The sequence below is a fragment of the Talpa occidentalis genome, unplaced genomic scaffold (genome assembly GCF_014898055.3).
Source record: "Talpa occidentalis isolate TD23 unplaced genomic scaffold, MPIMG_talOcc4v2.1 talOcc4.17, whole genome shotgun sequence".
Classification (NCBI taxonomy): domain Eukaryota; kingdom Metazoa; phylum Chordata; class Mammalia; order Eulipotyphla; family Talpidae; genus Talpa; species Talpa occidentalis.
In genome coordinates, this window is record NW_023601754.1 from 28608145 (window position 1) to 28625156 (window position 17012).

At 51.5% G+C, this 17012-nt stretch overlaps 3 protein-coding genes across 3 annotated transcripts; all 3 read right to left on the reverse strand.

Moving 5' to 3' along the window:
• Nucleotides 1–1994: 1994 nt before the first annotated feature.
• LOC119250400 (metallothionein-2A-like) lies at nucleotides 1995–3383 on the reverse strand. Its single transcript, XM_037518128.2, has 3 exons — nucleotides 3256–3383; nucleotides 2669–2734; nucleotides 1995–2204 (listed from the first exon to the last, which is right to left on the reverse strand). The coding sequence occupies exons 1-3, from the start codon at nucleotides 3281–3283 to the stop codon at nucleotides 2113–2115; spliced, it is 186 nt and encodes a 61-aa protein (XP_037374025.1). The 5' UTR covers nucleotides 3284–3383; the 3' UTR covers nucleotides 1995–2112.
• Nucleotides 3384–6920: 3537 nt separating this feature from the next.
• Nucleotides 6921–8342, reverse strand: LOC119250401 (metallothionein-1F). Its single transcript, XM_037518129.2, has 3 exons — nucleotides 8201–8342; nucleotides 7635–7700; nucleotides 6921–7170 (listed from the first exon to the last, which is right to left on the reverse strand). The coding sequence occupies exons 1-3, from the start codon at nucleotides 8226–8228 to the stop codon at nucleotides 7079–7081; spliced, it is 186 nt and encodes a 61-aa protein (XP_037374026.1). The 5' UTR covers nucleotides 8229–8342; the 3' UTR covers nucleotides 6921–7078.
• A 4817-nt stretch (nucleotides 8343–13159) lies between these two features.
• On the reverse strand, nucleotides 13160–14815 carry LOC119250403 (metallothionein-2A-like). Its single transcript, XM_037518131.2, has 3 exons — nucleotides 14670–14815; nucleotides 14067–14132; nucleotides 13160–13401 (listed from the first exon to the last, which is right to left on the reverse strand). The coding sequence occupies exons 1-3, from the start codon at nucleotides 14692–14694 to the stop codon at nucleotides 13310–13312; spliced, it is 183 nt and encodes a 60-aa protein (XP_037374028.1). The 5' UTR covers nucleotides 14695–14815; the 3' UTR covers nucleotides 13160–13309.
• Nucleotides 14816–17012: the final 2197 nt, after the last annotated feature.

The window sequence follows — 17012 nt, forward strand, 5'->3', positions numbered from 1 at the left end:
CCTATGCTATTATTGCAGCTACCTACTGCATCCCAGGTATCAGTCTAAGCTCCTTCCATGTATTCACTCATGGAGTCCTATGCATCAGAGGCTATTACTTTGCCCTTTTTACAGTGGAAGAGGCTGACCACCAAGAAGCTGTGGCATGAAGTGACAGTGAGTTTGCCCCCTTGAGGGCCCTGTGGCATCATGCCCATGCTGATCACCCTAAGCACCATCGAATGTGAAAGGTGAGGACCCTGAGAGCTGGCACAGAGGCCTTCAAGGGAAGAGCCCTGAGCTCCATGGCACCCTCTTCAGAGCCCTGGAGTCTCTCAGCCTCTGTCTCCATCTCTTGAGCCAAGAGCACAACTGACAATCTTCCAGGTCTGAGCATTGATTTAGAATCCGGGGACGTGGGCCTCCCTGGTGGCACAAGAAGTTAATGAGGACTTCTCAGCACTATGAAGAAATCCGCAACCACTGCAGCATGAGTTCCATCCCTGGCCAGGGAGGTGACCCACATGGCACAGCAGAACTCTCCTGTCTCTCCTGCTGCTCCTTTCAGCAGTGTATTTCAGTCAGTCTGCCTGTTCTGTTCCCTGCTTAGTCTCTGGTGAATCCTCTCACCCCAATTCCCATCCTCTGCACCTCTGGCCTACACCCCAATTCTTATTGCATAAAACAATAGAATCCCAGGACATGATGAAAGCCTACTTGGGCCAGGGAGTTTTGGTGAGACCTCTGACCAGGAGCTCTGCCCCTTTGGGCAGTTGTTAGACCTCACTGGAGAAGCGCACAGGCACCCCTGTTCCATATGTTCCTGGTTCCCTGGTTCCCATGAGATTAAAAGGGAAAGGGTTTGCTGTGACGCTGTCCTGTCCTGGGGACTCAATGCAGGAGGACACCCACCTCCCACCTCATGCCCCACACACTATACACTTGGTTAGGAACCAGTTCTCTCCAACCCTCCCTGGAGAAATCCCTGCTTCCCCCCTAAATCTCTAGTCACTTTGCTGGTTTCAATTTGCCAGAGGTGGGCTTTTGAAGGGGGAGCAGATGTCAGCCTGACCTGGGGGGCAGCTTGCACAGATTCAGAGCCAAATTACTCAAGTCAGTTCTCAGGGGAAGCGAGGACAAGCCCAATGGACAAGTCAAGATGATGATGGTGGTTGTGACAGTGGGGCAGCACTACTCCGAGTGTGTGTGCCCCCCAAAGAGACTGGCTTCTGAATTGTTTTACTGGTTTGTGAGTGCCCGGTGCACCTTTTATTTATTTATTTTTTAAAGATTTATTTTATTTCTTTATGCATAGAAGAGCTGGGGTATAGGCCAGAGGTGCAAGGGGTGAGAGGATTCACCAGAGGCAAAGTGGGGAACAGAACAGAGAGGCTGACTGAAACACACTGCTGAGGGGAGCAGCAGGCAAGACAGGAGAGGTCTGCTGTGCCATGTAGGTCAACTCACTGGCTGGGGATCCAATTCGTGCTGCAGTGGCTGATGATAGCTTCATAGTGCTGAGACTTAACCCCTTGCACAACCAGGGAGGCCTCTGGTGTACCTTTAATGCAGCCATTCAGTCTTTTAATTTTGAGAAGTCTACGTTTATGACAGGGCTTTAAAGACTGGTCCTTTGGCATTGCTTTGAAGAAAAACCCGAGTATGACCCAGTCAAGTGGGGAGAGGGATCCATCCTCTCTGGGACCTTGAAGCTCTGAACCCACCCAGGACTCAAGCTGCACAGAGACTCCCCCAGAGAATGAAAAAAGATTGAAAGGTTTCTACTCTCTCAACATTTATAATGAGAATAGAGGCAACTTGTATCTCCCGAATTCCATGTGTCCTGCTGATGCTTTTGTTTTTGCTCAGAGGTGACTTGTGTTGCCTGAGGTCACATAGTATCACAGGAGCTAGCATTGTCCATCCCCAGACTCTGCACCCCAGTAACTCCCAGGGGCATCATGTCCATTATTTCCTGATCATAGAAGAGAAACCACAGACATAATATCAGCAACCTTTATTATCATTCACATATTTCATAGTAAAAGGAATGTGGGCAAGATGTGGAATTAAAAAAAAACGCAGGTTTGTACACGTGGCTCTATTTACATCTGGGAGCTGGGAGCCCCCAATTCAGGCACAGCAGCTGCACTTGTCAGATGCTCCTTTGCACACACAGCCCTGGGCACACTTGGCACAGCCCTGGGGGCAGCAGGAGCAGCAGCCTGGGGAAGAAAGGGCAGAGTGAGAAGGCAGAGCAGACAGCAAGCACCTGGGCTGGTTTCTTCCCACCACAGGCCTGGCACCAGCTGTGCCCCAGCCCTGGGGGACCCGAATTGAGGGTGCATGCCCTGTCCTGAGACCTTTCCCAAAGGTCCTGCCCTCCACAAAAAGGATGTCTTGCCCCACCTGAGCCCGGGATACCCAAAAAACCTGGAGACACAGTGACAGGGCCCCTGGGGACACAGGAGGGACAGCCCCCATCCAATGAGGTAAGGAAAGTCCTCAATATCAGAGACAAGAGGACACAGCAGCTCCCGGGGGCCAGGGATGCTCTATTGCCTTCCCAGGACAGGGCTGCACGGGCAGGTCACAGCAACCACACACTCAGGGCAGTTCCTGCCTGCTGAGCTGTGTCTCACCCCAATTCAGCCCAGGCCACAGGGTCCCAGCAAAGCCCCTCACTCACTCTTCTTGCGGGAGGTGCATTTGCAGCCTTTGCAGGTGCAGGAGCCAGCACAGGTGCAGGAGCCACCTTCATGGAGGAAAGAGGCAATGAGCAGGGAGTGTGTCTGGGAGTCAGGGCAGTGTGTCAGAAATGCTTTGGAGCCCAACTCTGCCAGGGCCCCAGCCTAGCAACTCCTGTCCCCTTCAGGCAGACTGATGGGAACCCCAACTTCCCTCCTTTCCCTTGTGAAAGGTGGGAACCCTCCTGTGTTTACTCCACTAGGAAGGCCAAGGCAGTCTGAACCAGCTCAGGGATCCCAACAGGCTAAGTCTCCACCTGCATCAAATCTGGCAGCAGAAAGACCAAGACAACCACCAGGGAACGGTGTCACTTCAAGGTGCGCAGCCTTGAGCCTAGGCACCCACAAGTATAACAGAGACATTAGCAAAAGGGTAAGGAGCTGGAGAAGGCGGCTAGGAAGCAGGTAGTGGTCCACCTTAAGGGAATCACTTCCACTCAAACTCAAAATGCTCCCCCTCCAGCCCGGGAAAGGATGCAGTCTTTCCTAGAAGAGCGTGCCCTGAGGCCCGGAGCCGCGCATCGCTCACCAGCGCCGCAGGAGCAGTTGGGGTCCATTTCGAACAGGGCGAGGTAGGGGTCTAAGCCTTGGCAACGGAGAGGAGCTTGGCTAATGGGAGTTGGTGGAGTTGCGAGCCGCCGGCTCGCTTCATGGGCGGAGAAGGCGGCCCGGGCGCAGAGGCCCCGCCCAGCCTGCACCCGCCCCGGACTCCGCGGGGCGGGCGGGCTGGCCTGGGCTGGGTGCAGACCTCCCCTGGGGTGGCGGCCCTCTGTGCACACGGCGTGCCCGGCCCTTGGCGCCCCGTCCTGCGGAGGAGCGTGCCGACTGCACGCGGTGTTCCGGTCTCCCTGCCCGCCCTTACCCTGTTTTCCTGAGTTTTGCTGGCACCGTGACCCCGCGTATCAGGGACCTAACTCAGCCGCTGAGTCACCGCGATCCGCCCGCGCACGTTGTCCTCGGTGTCGCCGGCGCCCGGAACCGTGTGCAACCATTGTCTCTTCCCAAGTCGCTGGGTAGAGGTCAGACTTGCTTTCACCTCTACCCCTTCTTCTCTCCACCCTTCCCCCTCCCCTGTGGGCTCCTGGACCTGTCCTCAGGGGCTCCGGGACACAGCAAAACACAAGCCTCCTTCCCCTCCTTCCACAGGCTCAAAAAGGAATGGACAGGCACATTTGTCTAGTGGTCCTTGCGTAATTTTCCAGGGGCTCCCCACGGTCTACCTGATTCACCCCACTCCAGGACAGTTTCCTTAAGAAGTGACACCCTCCTTGGAAGGGACAGCTTTAGGTGACAAGCAAACCAAGCATCAAATCACAAAGCCAGAAGAACAGCTTTATCCCCATCCGTATCCCTGATGATGTCCTGACATCAGGCTTTCTGTGTCAAGCCCTGTTTGAATCAGTCTCATTTTTTTTAAGAATTGTTTTATTTATTGGGCCTCTCTGGTGACCCAGGGGTTAAAGACACAGCACTGGCAGGCTATGGCCAGCCACTGCAACTTGAATTCAGTCCTAGGCCAGGGAGCAGACTCACAAGGCACAGGCGTGAACTTGACGCTGTAGATGATGAAGACATACTTGGGTCAAAAGGGAAACCTCACGACTTTCTATCCCTACAAAAGTGAATAGAATCAGTGGTGCCACTTCCCAGCACTGGTTGTGACACAAGTGATACAAAATGAATAAGATGAAGTGTCTACCTTCTATGTCAGAGTAAATGGATTCTCATTTGCAGAGAGGACAGAGATTTTGCCTTTCATGTACACTGAATATAGTTGTAAAATGTGAATAGTTAAAGCAAATGTCCAGTGAGATACTAGCGCAGGCGAGAACAGACATGGCAGGCTCCTTCCCTACCGCTCTGGGGACATGTCTGTCTTAAAGAAGGACTTCGGTAATTTCTCACATGCTTACATGGTTGAGGAGGGCAACAGATTCCCCACAATCCCACTGGTCTGACCTATTTGTCTGGAAGTAGAAGACTGTCTGCTGTGTTATAAATTGTAATAATGCACTAAGAGCTAATATTACATCTACTCGCAGTGTGCCTGGCATCAATCTAAGTTCCCTGCATGTATTCATTCACTGAATCCTGGGAACCGGAAGCTATTATTTTGCCCTTTTTACAGTGAAAGCACTGAGCAGCGAGGTTATATCACACAGCTCTAAGTGACACAAGTGGATTTGGACCCAGGCAGGCTGCCTACAGCATCTGGCCCTCACTTCCCAGCACAGGGAAAGCTTCCCAGCACAGGGAAAGCTGGCACGGAGGCAACAGGGGGAAGAGCATTAGCTGGCATCCACTCCTTCTGCAGAGCCCCACCACCAATCTGGACTTTGTCTGCATCCCTCAAGCCAGGAGCACAACTGGCCATCCCAAGGACTCTATAGTCTGAATATCGAGGCAGGATACAGCATCCAGTGTGAGCAGAGGGTGAGATGAGCTGCAGTATTGGCAAAGACCTCTCACTCAGTGCTGTGTGACTGTTGGCAGGTAGCTTAACCTCTCTGATGACGGCACTCACTCCAGCACCTACACATTAACTCTCCCTAGTTCCAGTGAAGACCAGATGACACAAGGAGTGGGAAAGGATCTTGTGTCTGTCCAAATCCTCTGGCAGTCTCTTGGCATGAAGGGTTTATGAAAAGAGGGCATCCTAACTGCCCCCTGGCGCTATATTAGCAAATCCAATCCCATCTTCAGCTTCTAAGAATAATGTTTCCCACGAATGAACCTTTCATAGAATGTCACTGGCACATAGAAATATGCTCCTTCTGGGTGGCACAAGGGGTTCAGATGTAACCTATGAGGCTATACGCATGAGTTCAATCCCCGGCCAGGGAGCTGCCCACATGGCACAGCGGACCTCTCCTGGCTTGTGTGTTTCATCGATCTGCCTATTCTGTTCCTCACTATGTCTCTGGTGGGTCCTCTCACCGCCCCCCCCGTACCTCTGGCCTGTACCCCAGTTCTTGTATGCATAAATAAAATAAGTATTTTAAAAAATATGCTCCTTCCTGAGAGGCCATTGAAGTATAATATGATGTAACGCAATGTAATGATCTAATATAATACCATGCAACGTAATGCAATACAATACAATACCCATCCTTGTAAAGGGTCAAGTGGAGGTCGAGAGAACTTCCCAACTTTTGCCCAGGTTAAAAGGCCCCACCAGGACTATCAGGCACCAAAACCCTATGCTCAGCTCAGGGCTGGCTTCTAAGTTCCTCTCCTCACACGGCGCCCTATGGGTAGGGTGGTCCTGACTCCTGACCCATGAGACTTGTCTTTCTCTGGAGCAAATCCCTCAACAAATCGTGCAGAAAAACTATCCTTTGGTATTTGTGACTGGTCACGTGGGCCTCACTCCTGCATGAAGTAGCTCATTACCACGCAAGCTGCAGGCCCCACCACATCCCTGCATTGACAGGTGAAATGCTTCATCTGAACCAGTTCTCTCACATACTCCTTCCTGCTGAGAAATGACTGGGCTCCCCTGCCCCCAAAATCCCTAGTCACTCTGCTGGTTTCAAAAGGCCCAGGGCTGGATTTTGGAGGGCAGATGTCAGCCCAAGAGAGGAAGGAGCTTGCAGATTCAGAGTCAAGTCACAGGGAGTGGGGAGTAGGTGTCAAGTCAAGAGCACTGGGCAAGCCAGGTGGTTGCTATTGGGGTATCAGGGGAGGGCTATTTAAGGTAGGTGTGCTACCCACCCTGGTTTCTTGATGGTGATGAATCATCAGTAAACAAATATACAGGTCTTAATTCTTTATAATGACCAAAGTTTACATGTGTGAGATTTGGGATATTACAACTGGTCCTTCAACACAGTGATTTAGAAATGAGCTGTCTCCAATTCATACAAGTGGGAACCTGGATTTCACCCCCCCGAGAAGTTCAAAGTCTAATATCCACAATGGACTGAAGTTGAGCAGGAAACCCTAAAGAATGAGAGTTACTGGGAGTTTGTGTCATTACCATTTATGAGAATAAAGGGAAACTTGTATCTCTTGTTGCATGTGGACGCAACTATCATCCTGATGGTTTATATTTTCTACAGAGAAACTCAAGCTCATGGGTAACCTGTGTTGCCTGAAGGCATAGTATCACAGGAGCGGAAGATTATCCATCCCCAGACTCAGCACCCTAGTGACTCCCCAGCCTGTCTCACAGGCATCATGTCCCTTTTTTCTCGAGCATAGAAGAGAAACCATGGACATAATAAAATCAGCAACTTTTATTATCATTCACATATTTCATAGAAAAAGGAATGTGGGCAAGATGTGGAATAAAAAAAACACAGGTTTGTACATGTGGCTCTATTTACATCCGGGAGCGGGGGGCCCCCAATTCAGGCACAGCAGCTGCACTTGTCAGATGCTCCTTTGCACACACAGCCCTGGGCACACTTGGCACAGCCCTGGGGGCAGCAGGAGCAGCAGCCTGGGGAAGAAAGGGCAGAGTGAGAAGGCAGAGCAGACAGCAAGCACCTGGGCTGGTTTCTTCCCACTGCAGGCCTGGCACCAGCTGTGCCCCAGCCCTGGGGGACATGAATTGAGGGTGCATGCCCTGTCCTGAGACCTTTCCCAAAGGCCCTGCCCTCCCGAAAAAGAATGTCTTGCCCCACCTGAGCCCAGGATACCCAGAAAACCTGGAGACACAGTGACAGGGCCCCTGGGGACACAGGAGGGACAGCCCCCATCCAATGAGGTAAGGAGAGTCCTCAATATCAGAGACAAGGGGACACAGCAGCTCCTGGGGGCCAGGGATGCTCTGTTGCCTTCCCAGGACAGGGCTGCACGGGCAGGTCACAGCAACCACACACTCAGGGCAGTTCCTGCCTGCTGAGCTGTTTCTCTCCCCAATTCAGCCCAGGCCACAGGGTCCCAGCAAAGCCCCTCACTCACTCTTCTTGCAGGAGGTGCATTTGCAGCCTTTGCAGGTGCAGGAGCCGGCGCAGGTGCAGGAGCCACCTTCATGGAGAAAAAGAGACAGTAAGCATAGTGAGCACATTGAGAGACCCGCAGTGCATCTACCTGTCAGGCCCCTTTCTGAGAGTTCCCAGTCCATTCAGCTAACTAATGGGCACCCCAGCTTCCCTGTCTGCTGGGAAGTTGGTACCTCCTGTTGCTACTCCACAAGGCAGGCACCAGGCTCCTGACCAGTCCAGGCAACTGGAGCTGGGGTAACAGAAACCTAAGAGGCCTCTTCCCCCTTCCCTCAATTCCTGACAGCTCAGAGGCCTGGACAAAGCACTGGGTCCCAGGCAAGCAGTCCACTAACCAGTCGGGGATCTGACGAGCACAGTCTTGAGCCCCCGACCCGATAAACATAACTACAGCTACTGGGACAAGGGAAAGACTGGGGATTCAACTAGCAAGAAAGCAGGAGAGAATCTAAAGTTCACTTCTACTCAACCTCAAAATGCTCCCCCCCTCTCCACCCCAAGGACGCCAGAGTCGGGGTCGCTTACCAGTGCAGCAGGAGCAGTTGGGGTCCATTTCAGCTGAGGTGAAGGTGGAGGTCGCAGCAGCGGCAACGAAGACGCACGAGGACTGGAGAAAGGCTTGGTGAAGCCAAGGAGCCTGCTTTCTCCCTTTATAGGCGGAGGAGTCGGCCCGGGTGCAAAAGCCCCGCCCCGTCTCTTGCACGCGCTCCGCGGAGCCGCTGCACCCGGACCCGGCGCGCCGAGCTGTGCGCAGCGCGAGCGCAGCGCCGGGCGCACCAGGCGGGGCTGAGAGCAAAGAAAGTCCCCCAGGGTGGTTGTGGTCCGTGCGCACCCTCCAAAAGGGTCACCCCCTGGAGATCGCTCCCACCGAGGAGGTGTAAGCCAGAGGCTCTGGTGGCCTGGCCTGCACGCCCGGAGTTTCCAGCGTTCAGCCGCCACCCTGTCCCTGCGTGTTCCAGGAACTCAGCGCCTACATCATCACCATCTTCCGCAACCACATCCTCTGCACATTGGCCTCGGGGTCCCCTTTCCCGGAGCCGTGTGCAGCCCGGCCCAGGGCCCGAGGCACTGGATTGGTGCCAGGGAGCTGTGCGCAGAGGACCTGCCTTTGCCGTGACCTCCCCCCCCCCCACCTGTCCGCCTTCCTGTCCCGTCCCTGCCCCCGGCCTGTGAGGGGATTTCTCCCTCCCTCCCTCTTGTCCTCTTCCTCGCTACTTCCCTTCTCTCCTTCCTTCCTAACCCGCTTCCATCTTTCCTTCCTCCTTCCTTTCTCCTTCCTTCCTTCCTTACACCTCTTAAGGTATATATTGGCACATTTATCTGGGTCCTCCTTTGCCTATACTTCCCAGGGGCCTCCCACAGCCTACCCCACTCCAGGAGACAGATGTTCCCATAACCCAGGATATGCCCCAGGGATGAGATCCTTTGGGGTGATAGGCAGACCCGGTGTTGCTCAATGTACAGAGCGGTCGTTTCCTTTGCAGGTACCTGGCTAGATTACATACACCTGGTCATGTCACGCCCTGTTTTAATCACTTTCACTCTTTGAACTATAAAAACAACCCTGAAGGGAAATATTTTTTTTTAAAGATTTATTTATTTATACAAGCAGTGGGTACAGTCAGAAGCATGGGAGGGTGAGAGAATTCACCAGAGCCAGAGCGGGGAGCAGAGCAGGCAGAAGGACCGAAGTACACTGCTGAGGGGAGCAGCGGGTGGCAGGAGAGGTCTGCACATGTGGGATCCTCGCTGGGGGGAGGGGATCGAACCTGCGCTGCAGAGGCTGCGGGCAGCTTCACAGCCCAGCGCTCAGGCCCTGAAGGGAAATATTCTTTATGAGTCCCTTTTCAAAAGGCGGAACTAAGTAAGGAGTTAAAGAACTCAGTTCAGGGCCTCCCCAGTGGCACAGCGGGTTGAGCACAGTGCTGTGAAGCTGTCTGCAGCCTCTGCAGAGCGGGTTCAATCCCATCCTGCCAGGGAGATACCCACATGGTGAGGCAGACCTCTCCTGTCTCACCCGCTGCTCCCCTCAGTGGAGTTTTCGGTTGTCTGCCTCTTTTGCTCCCTGCCTTGTCTCTGGTTCTCTCACACTGCCGCGTCTGTACCAGTGCCGGGTACACTGCCTGTACCCCAGTTCTTGTGTAAATAAATAAATCTTAAAAAAAAAACAACTCCGTTTATAGTGTGAAAACTGGAGCTGATGACTTGTGAAGGAGGAAAGAGAAAGTCAAAGAGAATTCCTTTTGGCCCAGTGTGACTTCAATGCCCCTGTTGTGTCAAGTTCAAATCTGGTTGGGACAAAAGTGATACAAAAGGAATATATCTGTGATTTTGTGCAGCACTATTTATAATAGTTAAAACCTGGAAACAACTCAAATGTCCAAAAATAGATGACTGGATCAAGAAGATGTGCTATATATACCATGGAATATTATTCAGCAATCAAAAAAGAGAAACTCATGCCATTCGCAGCAATGTGGATGGAGCTAGAAGGAATTATGCTCAGTGAACTAAGCCAGAAGGAAAAAGAAATATATCGGATGGTTTCACTTACAGCAGGAATATAGGGGAACCCAATAAGACATCAGTGTAAAAAAATATTAACAGTACAAAACACAACAAAGCAAAAATGGACAATTATAAATCAGAGACATCCTGCAGGAGGAAGAGGGATAGAGAGAGGGAGGAGCACAGGGGACTGAGGTGATGGTGCACGGGTGCACCGGTGAAGGAAACTCTGTGGGGACTACACCTGAGGGGGTAGGGGGAAGCAAATATTGTCTAAAAATGAACAATGATGTAAAAAAAAAATTTCAATTATTTAAAAAAAATTTTAAAAAGGAATATATCTGTGATTTTGTATCAGCCATCTCTGGAAATAAATTGATCCACATTCTCAGTAATGAATTGTTAGAAAATATGAATTGTTTAAAGAAAATGTCCAAATACTGGTGCAGGTGAGAGTAGATATGGCAGGCTTTCTTCTGGACTGTCCTGAGGACACCAACTGTCTTGATGATATATCCTGTATTTATTCATTCATTTATTCATTCATTTGAAAGAATAATTCTCTCTGGGAAACTGGTCTCAATAAAGCACAGGTCACACAGCTAGGCTCACCAACCAGGAAATATTAAAATGTCTCCTATGCTATTACTGATAATGCAGTAGCAGTTGCTATTACAGTCACTCACTATAGCAGGCATCCATCTAAATTCTTTAAATGTCTTCCTGCAGGGGCCTCCCTGGTGGCACAAGGGGTTAAGTATAGCACTATGAAGCAATCTACAGCCTCTGCAGCATGAATTCGATCCCCCACCGGCCAGGGAACAACCCACATGGCACAGCAGACCTCTCCTGACTTGCCCACTGCTCCCCTCAGCAGTGTACTTCGGTCCATCTGCCTGTTCTGTTCCCCACTCTGTCTCTGGTGAATCCTCTCACCCGCCTGCACCTCTGGCCTATACCCACCAGCTCTTGTATGCATAAATAAATAAATCTTAAAAAAAAAAAAGGTCTTCCTGCATTGGATCCCAAGAGCCAGACTCTCATTTTTTAGTCCTTTGTACAGTGAGAGCCCTGAGTGGTTGTCAGGCAACTGTAAGACAGGGTGGACTGGCCCCCACACAGGCTGCCTGAGCATCCACCTGCATCCTCCACCCCCCCCCCCACCATGAGTTCACACAAAGGTGAGGATGCTGAAACCTGGCACAGAGGAAGCTGTGGGAGGAGAAATGAGCTGCCTTTAGCTCCCTCCTCAAATTCCTATGGCCTTGATGGGCATCTGTATCCACTATTCAAGAGCACAGCTGATCATCTCAAAGAACATTCTTCTTTTTTTTTTTAATTTATTTTATTTATGCACACAAGAACTGGGGTGTAGACCAGAGGTGCGGGAGGTGAGAGGATTCACCAGAGACAGAGTGGGGAGCAGAACAGGTGGATTGACTGAAATACACTGCTGAGGAGAACAGCAGGCGAGTCAGGAGAGGTCTGCTATGCCATGTGGGTCAATTCCCTGGCAGAGTATTGAACTTGTGCTGCAGTGGCTGCTGATAGCTTCATAGTGCTGAGACTTAACCCATGTGGCACCAGGGAGGCCCTCAAAGCACTCTTCTGATCTGAATAATGAGATCTGATTTAGCACCAGTGGCATCCAATTCATCAGTCTGCGGTCGGAACAGAGTGAGATCAGCTCTGGATTGCTTCAGACCTCTGACTGTGAGCTGACTGACTATGGCCAGGATGATTAACCTTCTGAAATATTCGGTTCAGTCCTTGCTTGTTAACTCCACATCTGGTCTCTATGGAGATCAAATGACTTGAAGGGTGGGTAAAGCTTCTGCATCTGTCCACTGCTGCGATGTGTCTGTCCTGGGAGGCTGATGGCAGGAAGACAGTCACACTCTCCCTGACACTGGACATCAAGGTTCCATTCCCATCTCACCCCTCTAAACTGAGCAATGTCTCCAAACCATTAATCCTTCCCCCAGGGTGCTGATGGCAGGTAGAAATCATCCTCAGAGATCAGCGTCAACCTCCAATCACAATGGCCTCTGCCAGGAGGCCCTCGTTAGGAGCTGTGCCGTTATTTCATTCATTCTACTACTGGGAAAATGAGAGTCTGACAGTGTCAACAATTACCCGGTTCCAGAGGCCTATTGGGAAATGGGCTGGGAACCAGGAATCCTGACACCAAAACCGATGCTTTCAGCACATCTGGCTTCTGAGATTCCCCACCACATATGGACCCTGTGGCTGGGGTGGTGGAATCCCGGCCCATGCGACTTGTGTTCTCCTAGACTGAACATCAGATAGCAATTCCTCAACAAGTGGCCAGGGGAACCAAACAAGTCACTCAAGACCTCATCTTGCCTAAAATGCCAGCACAATCTCCAAATGGCTGGATCCACCCACATCTGACACAGTGTTTCATCTGAGACAGTGCTTACTGAGAAATAGCATGTCCTCCAAATCCCACTGGTCACTTTACTGATTTCAAGTAGCCCAGAGCTGGATTTTGAACAAAAACCTTATTTTATCCTGACCGAGAGCTATTGCGGGAGAGGGTATCCTGTCAGGGGCACTAGGCAAGCCAAGGTGATGGGTTCCTTGCGGGGATGTTGGGGAGCAGAGCTACCCAAGGTAAGGTAAAAGCACCCCCCCACATACACACTGGAACTAGTTTCTGAATTGTTTTACTAATTTGCGAATGGTCAATGCACCCTGAACAAACACGTATACAGTCATTCACTTATTTTTATGAAAGTTTGTATCTTTGAATGTTTATATTTGGCTTTTCAACCACAGTGTTGAAAAGCAAGTCCTGTGTTGAATTCAAACAAGTGGGGACTTGGATTCTATTCCCTCTGAAGTTTGAAGCTCACTATCCACTGAGGACTGCAGTCTGACAGTGAATCCCCAGTGATTCCCCCCTCCCCGTCCTATTAGCACAATGTCTCTTATTTCCAAAGCACAGAAGCGAAAACAATCATAATAAAATCAACAACTTTTATTATCACTCACATATTTCATAGAAAAAGGAATGTGGGGAATGGGGCAAGAGGTGGAATAAAAAAAAGCAGGTTTGTACATGTGGCTCGATTTACATCTGGGAGCTGGGGGTCCCCCAATTCAGGCACAGCAGCTGCACTTGTCAGATGCCCCTTTGCACACACAGCCCTGGGCGCACTTGGCACAGCCCTGGGGGCAGCAGGAGCAGCAGCCTGGGGAAGAAAGGGCAGAGTGAGAAGGCAGAGCAGACAGCACCTGGGCTGGTTTCTTCCCACCTCAGGCCTGGCACCAGCTGTGCCCCAGCCCTGGGGGACTGAATAGAGGGTGCATGCCCTGTCCTGAGACCATTCCCAAAGGTCCTGCCCTCCAACACCTGTTCCACCTAATCTCAGGACACACAGAAAGCCTGGAAACAGTGACAGGGCCCCTGGGGAAGGAGAGTGGCTCCCTAGTACCATGCAAAGTGAAGAAAGTCCTGAAGATGAGAGAAGGGCAAACTCCAGACAGCACAGGTCCCAAGAGGGTCAGGGAGGCTCTGGCTGCCTCCATACAAAAGGGCTATACCAGCGAGCCAGAGAACACACGTGTGGTCACCAAGTTCAGGTGCATAAAGTGCTTTAAAACACTAGAGGGTTCAGGTGGCTTTTCAGGAGGCAGAAGACCTCATTCTAGTTCTGTTTCTGTTTTTGACACTATTAGGTGGCCCCTTGGGCCTCAGTTTCCCTGTTCTATGAGAGACTGGGACACAACCATCTCTATGGCTCTTTCAGTTCTGATTCTGATTCAGGTGCAGAGGGAAGCTCCTGCCCACTGAGCTCTAGGTCCCCTCCTGTGATTCAGCCCAGCCTCCAGGGTCCCCACGAAGCCCCACACTCACTCTTCTTGCAGGAGGTGCATTTGCAGTCTTTGCATTTGCAGGAGCCGGCACAGCTGCAGGAGCCACCTTCATGGAGGAAAGACAGGCGGGGGAGATGCGGGTGATGAGATACAGCAGGGTGGCCTCAAATGTGCCAGCAATGTCCTAATCAGGGTCCAGCCCTGGTTGCTCCAGGGCTGAAGCTCCAGTCCCATTTAGGGCAGACTGAGGGAGCCCCACCTTCCTTCTCTCCTACCAGGAAAGGTACATATCCTCCTGTTTTTGCTTCACTAGGAAGGAGACAGGATCCAGCCCAGGCAGAGTGGAGCTGGCGGCAGCCCACCTCTCATCAGATGCTGGCAGCTCTGTGGCCTGGACAGAGCACTGGGTCCAGCAGCCCACCCACCTGCAGAGTGGCAGGGGACGCACAGCCTTGAGCCCCGGTTACTCTGAACTTTAAAAAGAGGCATAGAGACGACCGAAAGGCTTTCGGCAGGTTGACTGGGAAGAAAGCCCTGCAGGGACTAAAGCCCAACTCTTCTCAATCTCAAAAGGCCCCTTCTCCACCCCAGAGACACGCTCCTTGCAGACAGCGTCCCAGACCCCAGAGTCAGCCGCTCTTACCAGTGCAGGAGCAGTTGGGGTCCATTTCTCGCTGAGGTGAGCCTGGAGGTGCAAAAAAGAGACGAAGAAGCGCTTGGGCTGGAGGAAGGCAAGATAGAGCCCAGCCGCGGCGACCAATCTTTATAGCCAGAGGCAGCGTCCCGGGCGCAAAGGCCCCGCCCCGCCCGCCGGCTCAGCGGAGCAGAGTTCACGGTGCCCGTCCCCCCCCCCCGCGCCCCCCACAACCCGGCTGAGTGCACCCGCCGCGCCGGGCGCACGGCCCTCCTAGGTGCCCTGTGCAATGTCAGCGTGGCGTGGCCGCCCCCGGGGGACCTGCTCGCGCCAACTGGCTGTGGGTCAGGTGACCCGCCGGTGTCCATCTCCTCGTCAGCCTTTCTCAATTATCCCACCTCCCGACCACCCCTAGTCCCGGCGTTCCGGGAAATAAGCCCCGGTGTGCTCGCTATCTTGGTCAGGTCAGCACCCGGCCCAACCCCACCGCCCAGCACCCCCCCAACACCCCACCCCCGCCCTTGTCCTTTTTCTGAGCCGTGTGCAACCCTCCTGTACTTTACCCATGACTTGCACCTGGGAGTTGTGGGTCAGAGTTGAACGCGCAAGGGCACACTTACCCACTTGCTTCTTTCCCTGACTTTGCAGGGGTTTCCTCCTACCCAGCCGGTGCACCCCACTCAGTGATAGAGGGTCCCAAAACATGGGATTGCTCCCCATCTCTATCCCACAGAAGGGATAATTTTAGGTGATAGGCAGACTTCTCATTAAATCACAAAGCTGAGAAAGTGATTATTTCAATATAACTTACAATTATATAGCGTTCACTCAGTGCAGCCCTATATTAACTGTTTTTATTCTTCGAACCATAGCAACAACCCTAAAGGGAAATCCTGTTTATGAGCTGTTTCCCAAAGGCAAAACCACATACACCGGAAGGAGTTAAGTAGAGACCAGGTCACAGAGCTAGGGATGGAGCTGATTCTAGTCACTTCCTAAGGGAAAGGGAAAGTCAAAGTGGGCTTCCTGCGAGCCCAGGTGTGGTTTCAACACCTCTACAGCCCAATCAAGCCTGAGAGGGACAAAATGACACAAGAGGAATGTATTGTGCTTTTGTGTTTACCTTCCATGTCTGGGAGAAAATGGAGCCTCCTGTCCAGTAGTGATTTCACATACAGAAATATATCTAGAAAATATAAATTATTTTTTTAAAAGAGTTATTTCTTTATGCATACAAGAGCTGGGGTAAAGGCCAGAGATGTGGGGGGTGAGAGGATTCACCAGAGACAGAGTGGGGAACAGAACAGGCAGATTGATGGAAATACACTGCTGAGGGGAGCAGCAGGCAAGTCAGGAGAGGTCTGCTGTGCCATGTGGGTTGCTCCCTGGCTGGCTGGGGATCGAACTCGTGCTGCAGAGGCTGCAGATTGCTTCATAGTGCTGTGCTTAACCCCTTGCGCCACCAGGGAGGCCCATAAATTGTTTTTTTAAATGCTCATCAAATGCTGATGCAGATGGAGTAGAAATGGCAGGCATCCTTCTGTAGTGTGATTAGGATGTGGGGTGTCCTGCTCCTGTGTTCTATCCCCAAGTTGATGCCCAATTTAGGAAAAGAGAGGCTAAATCTCTGTGCAAGTGGCCACATGCTCACATGGTTGATGAGGACAACACAGACACACAGTTAAGCACACCAGACCTGTCTTATGTCTAGAAGCAAAAAAAAAAAAAAAAAAAGTCTCCTATGCTGTGCATGTTAATAATGCAATAACAGTTCTCATTACAGCTACTCACTCTGTCCCAGGCATCAATCTAAGTTCTTCCCATATATTAAATTGTTTAATCCTATGAACCAGACACCCTTGTTTGCCTCTCTAACAGTCAGAGAGTGAATACTGAGAGGTCATGTCACCCAGGTGTAAGTGACACAGGTGGATTTGCACCCATGCAGGCTGCTTGCCACATCATGCCCTCTCCTTCCACCCTTCAGAAAGCTGGCACAGAGGCAGCCATGGGAAGAGCACAGAGCGGGCTTCAGCAACCTCTACAGAGCCCTGCTGCCTTTCTGGGCTTCAGTTAAATGAGAGACGCCCTTGATCCATGGCTTCCATCTTTAGCTGTACCAAGAAGGTTTGAGCATCCAGTGACATTTTGATTTGCCAACTTTGGCCAGGGATAAAGTCAGCTATTGCACAGGTCTGTTTATACATTGGGCAGGTGGTTTCATCTCTCTGAAAGGGTGAGGGGCACCCCAACACCCCCAAACCTGCCAGCTCTAAATAGGTTCTGCCGCCTACCACATTAAGACAAAACATAAGGCCTTAGTGTGCAACAAGAAAACAAAGAATAAAGTTT

What these genes read in the sequence shown, in the direction of transcription:
- LOC119250400 (XM_037518128.2), bottom strand. Translation starts at nt 3,283, where the DNA reads ATGGACCCCAACTGCTCCTGCGGCGCTG. An exon ending in CAACTGCTCCTGCGGCGCTG is followed by an intron (nt 2,735 to 3,255) that starts GTGAGCGATGCG and finishes TCCTCCATGAAG; the next exon opens with GTGGCTCCTGCACCTGTGCT. An exon ending in ATGCACCTCCCGCAAGAAGA is followed by an intron (nt 2,205 to 2,668) that starts GTGAGTGAGGGG and finishes TTTCTTCCCCAG; the next exon opens with GCTGCTGCTCCTGCTGCCCC.
- LOC119250401 (XM_037518129.2), bottom strand. Translation starts at nt 8,228, where the DNA reads ATGGACCCCAACTGCTCCTGCTGCACTG. An exon ending in CAACTGCTCCTGCTGCACTG is followed by an intron (nt 7,701 to 8,200) that starts GTAAGCGACCCC and finishes TTCTCCATGAAG; the next exon opens with GTGGCTCCTGCACCTGCGCC. An exon ending in ATGCACCTCCTGCAAGAAGA is followed by an intron (nt 7,171 to 7,634) that starts GTGAGTGAGGGG and finishes TTTCTTCCCCAG; the next exon opens with GCTGCTGCTCCTGCTGCCCC.
- LOC119250403 (XM_037518131.2), bottom strand. Translation starts at nt 14,694, where the DNA reads ATGGACCCCAACTGCTCCTGCACTG. An exon ending in CCCCAACTGCTCCTGCACTG is followed by an intron (nt 14,133 to 14,669) that starts GTAAGAGCGGCT and finishes TCCTCCATGAAG; the next exon opens with GTGGCTCCTGCAGCTGTGCC. An exon ending in ATGCACCTCCTGCAAGAAGA is followed by an intron (nt 13,402 to 14,066) that starts GTGAGTGTGGGG and finishes TTTCTTCCCCAG; the next exon opens with GCTGCTGCTCCTGCTGCCCC.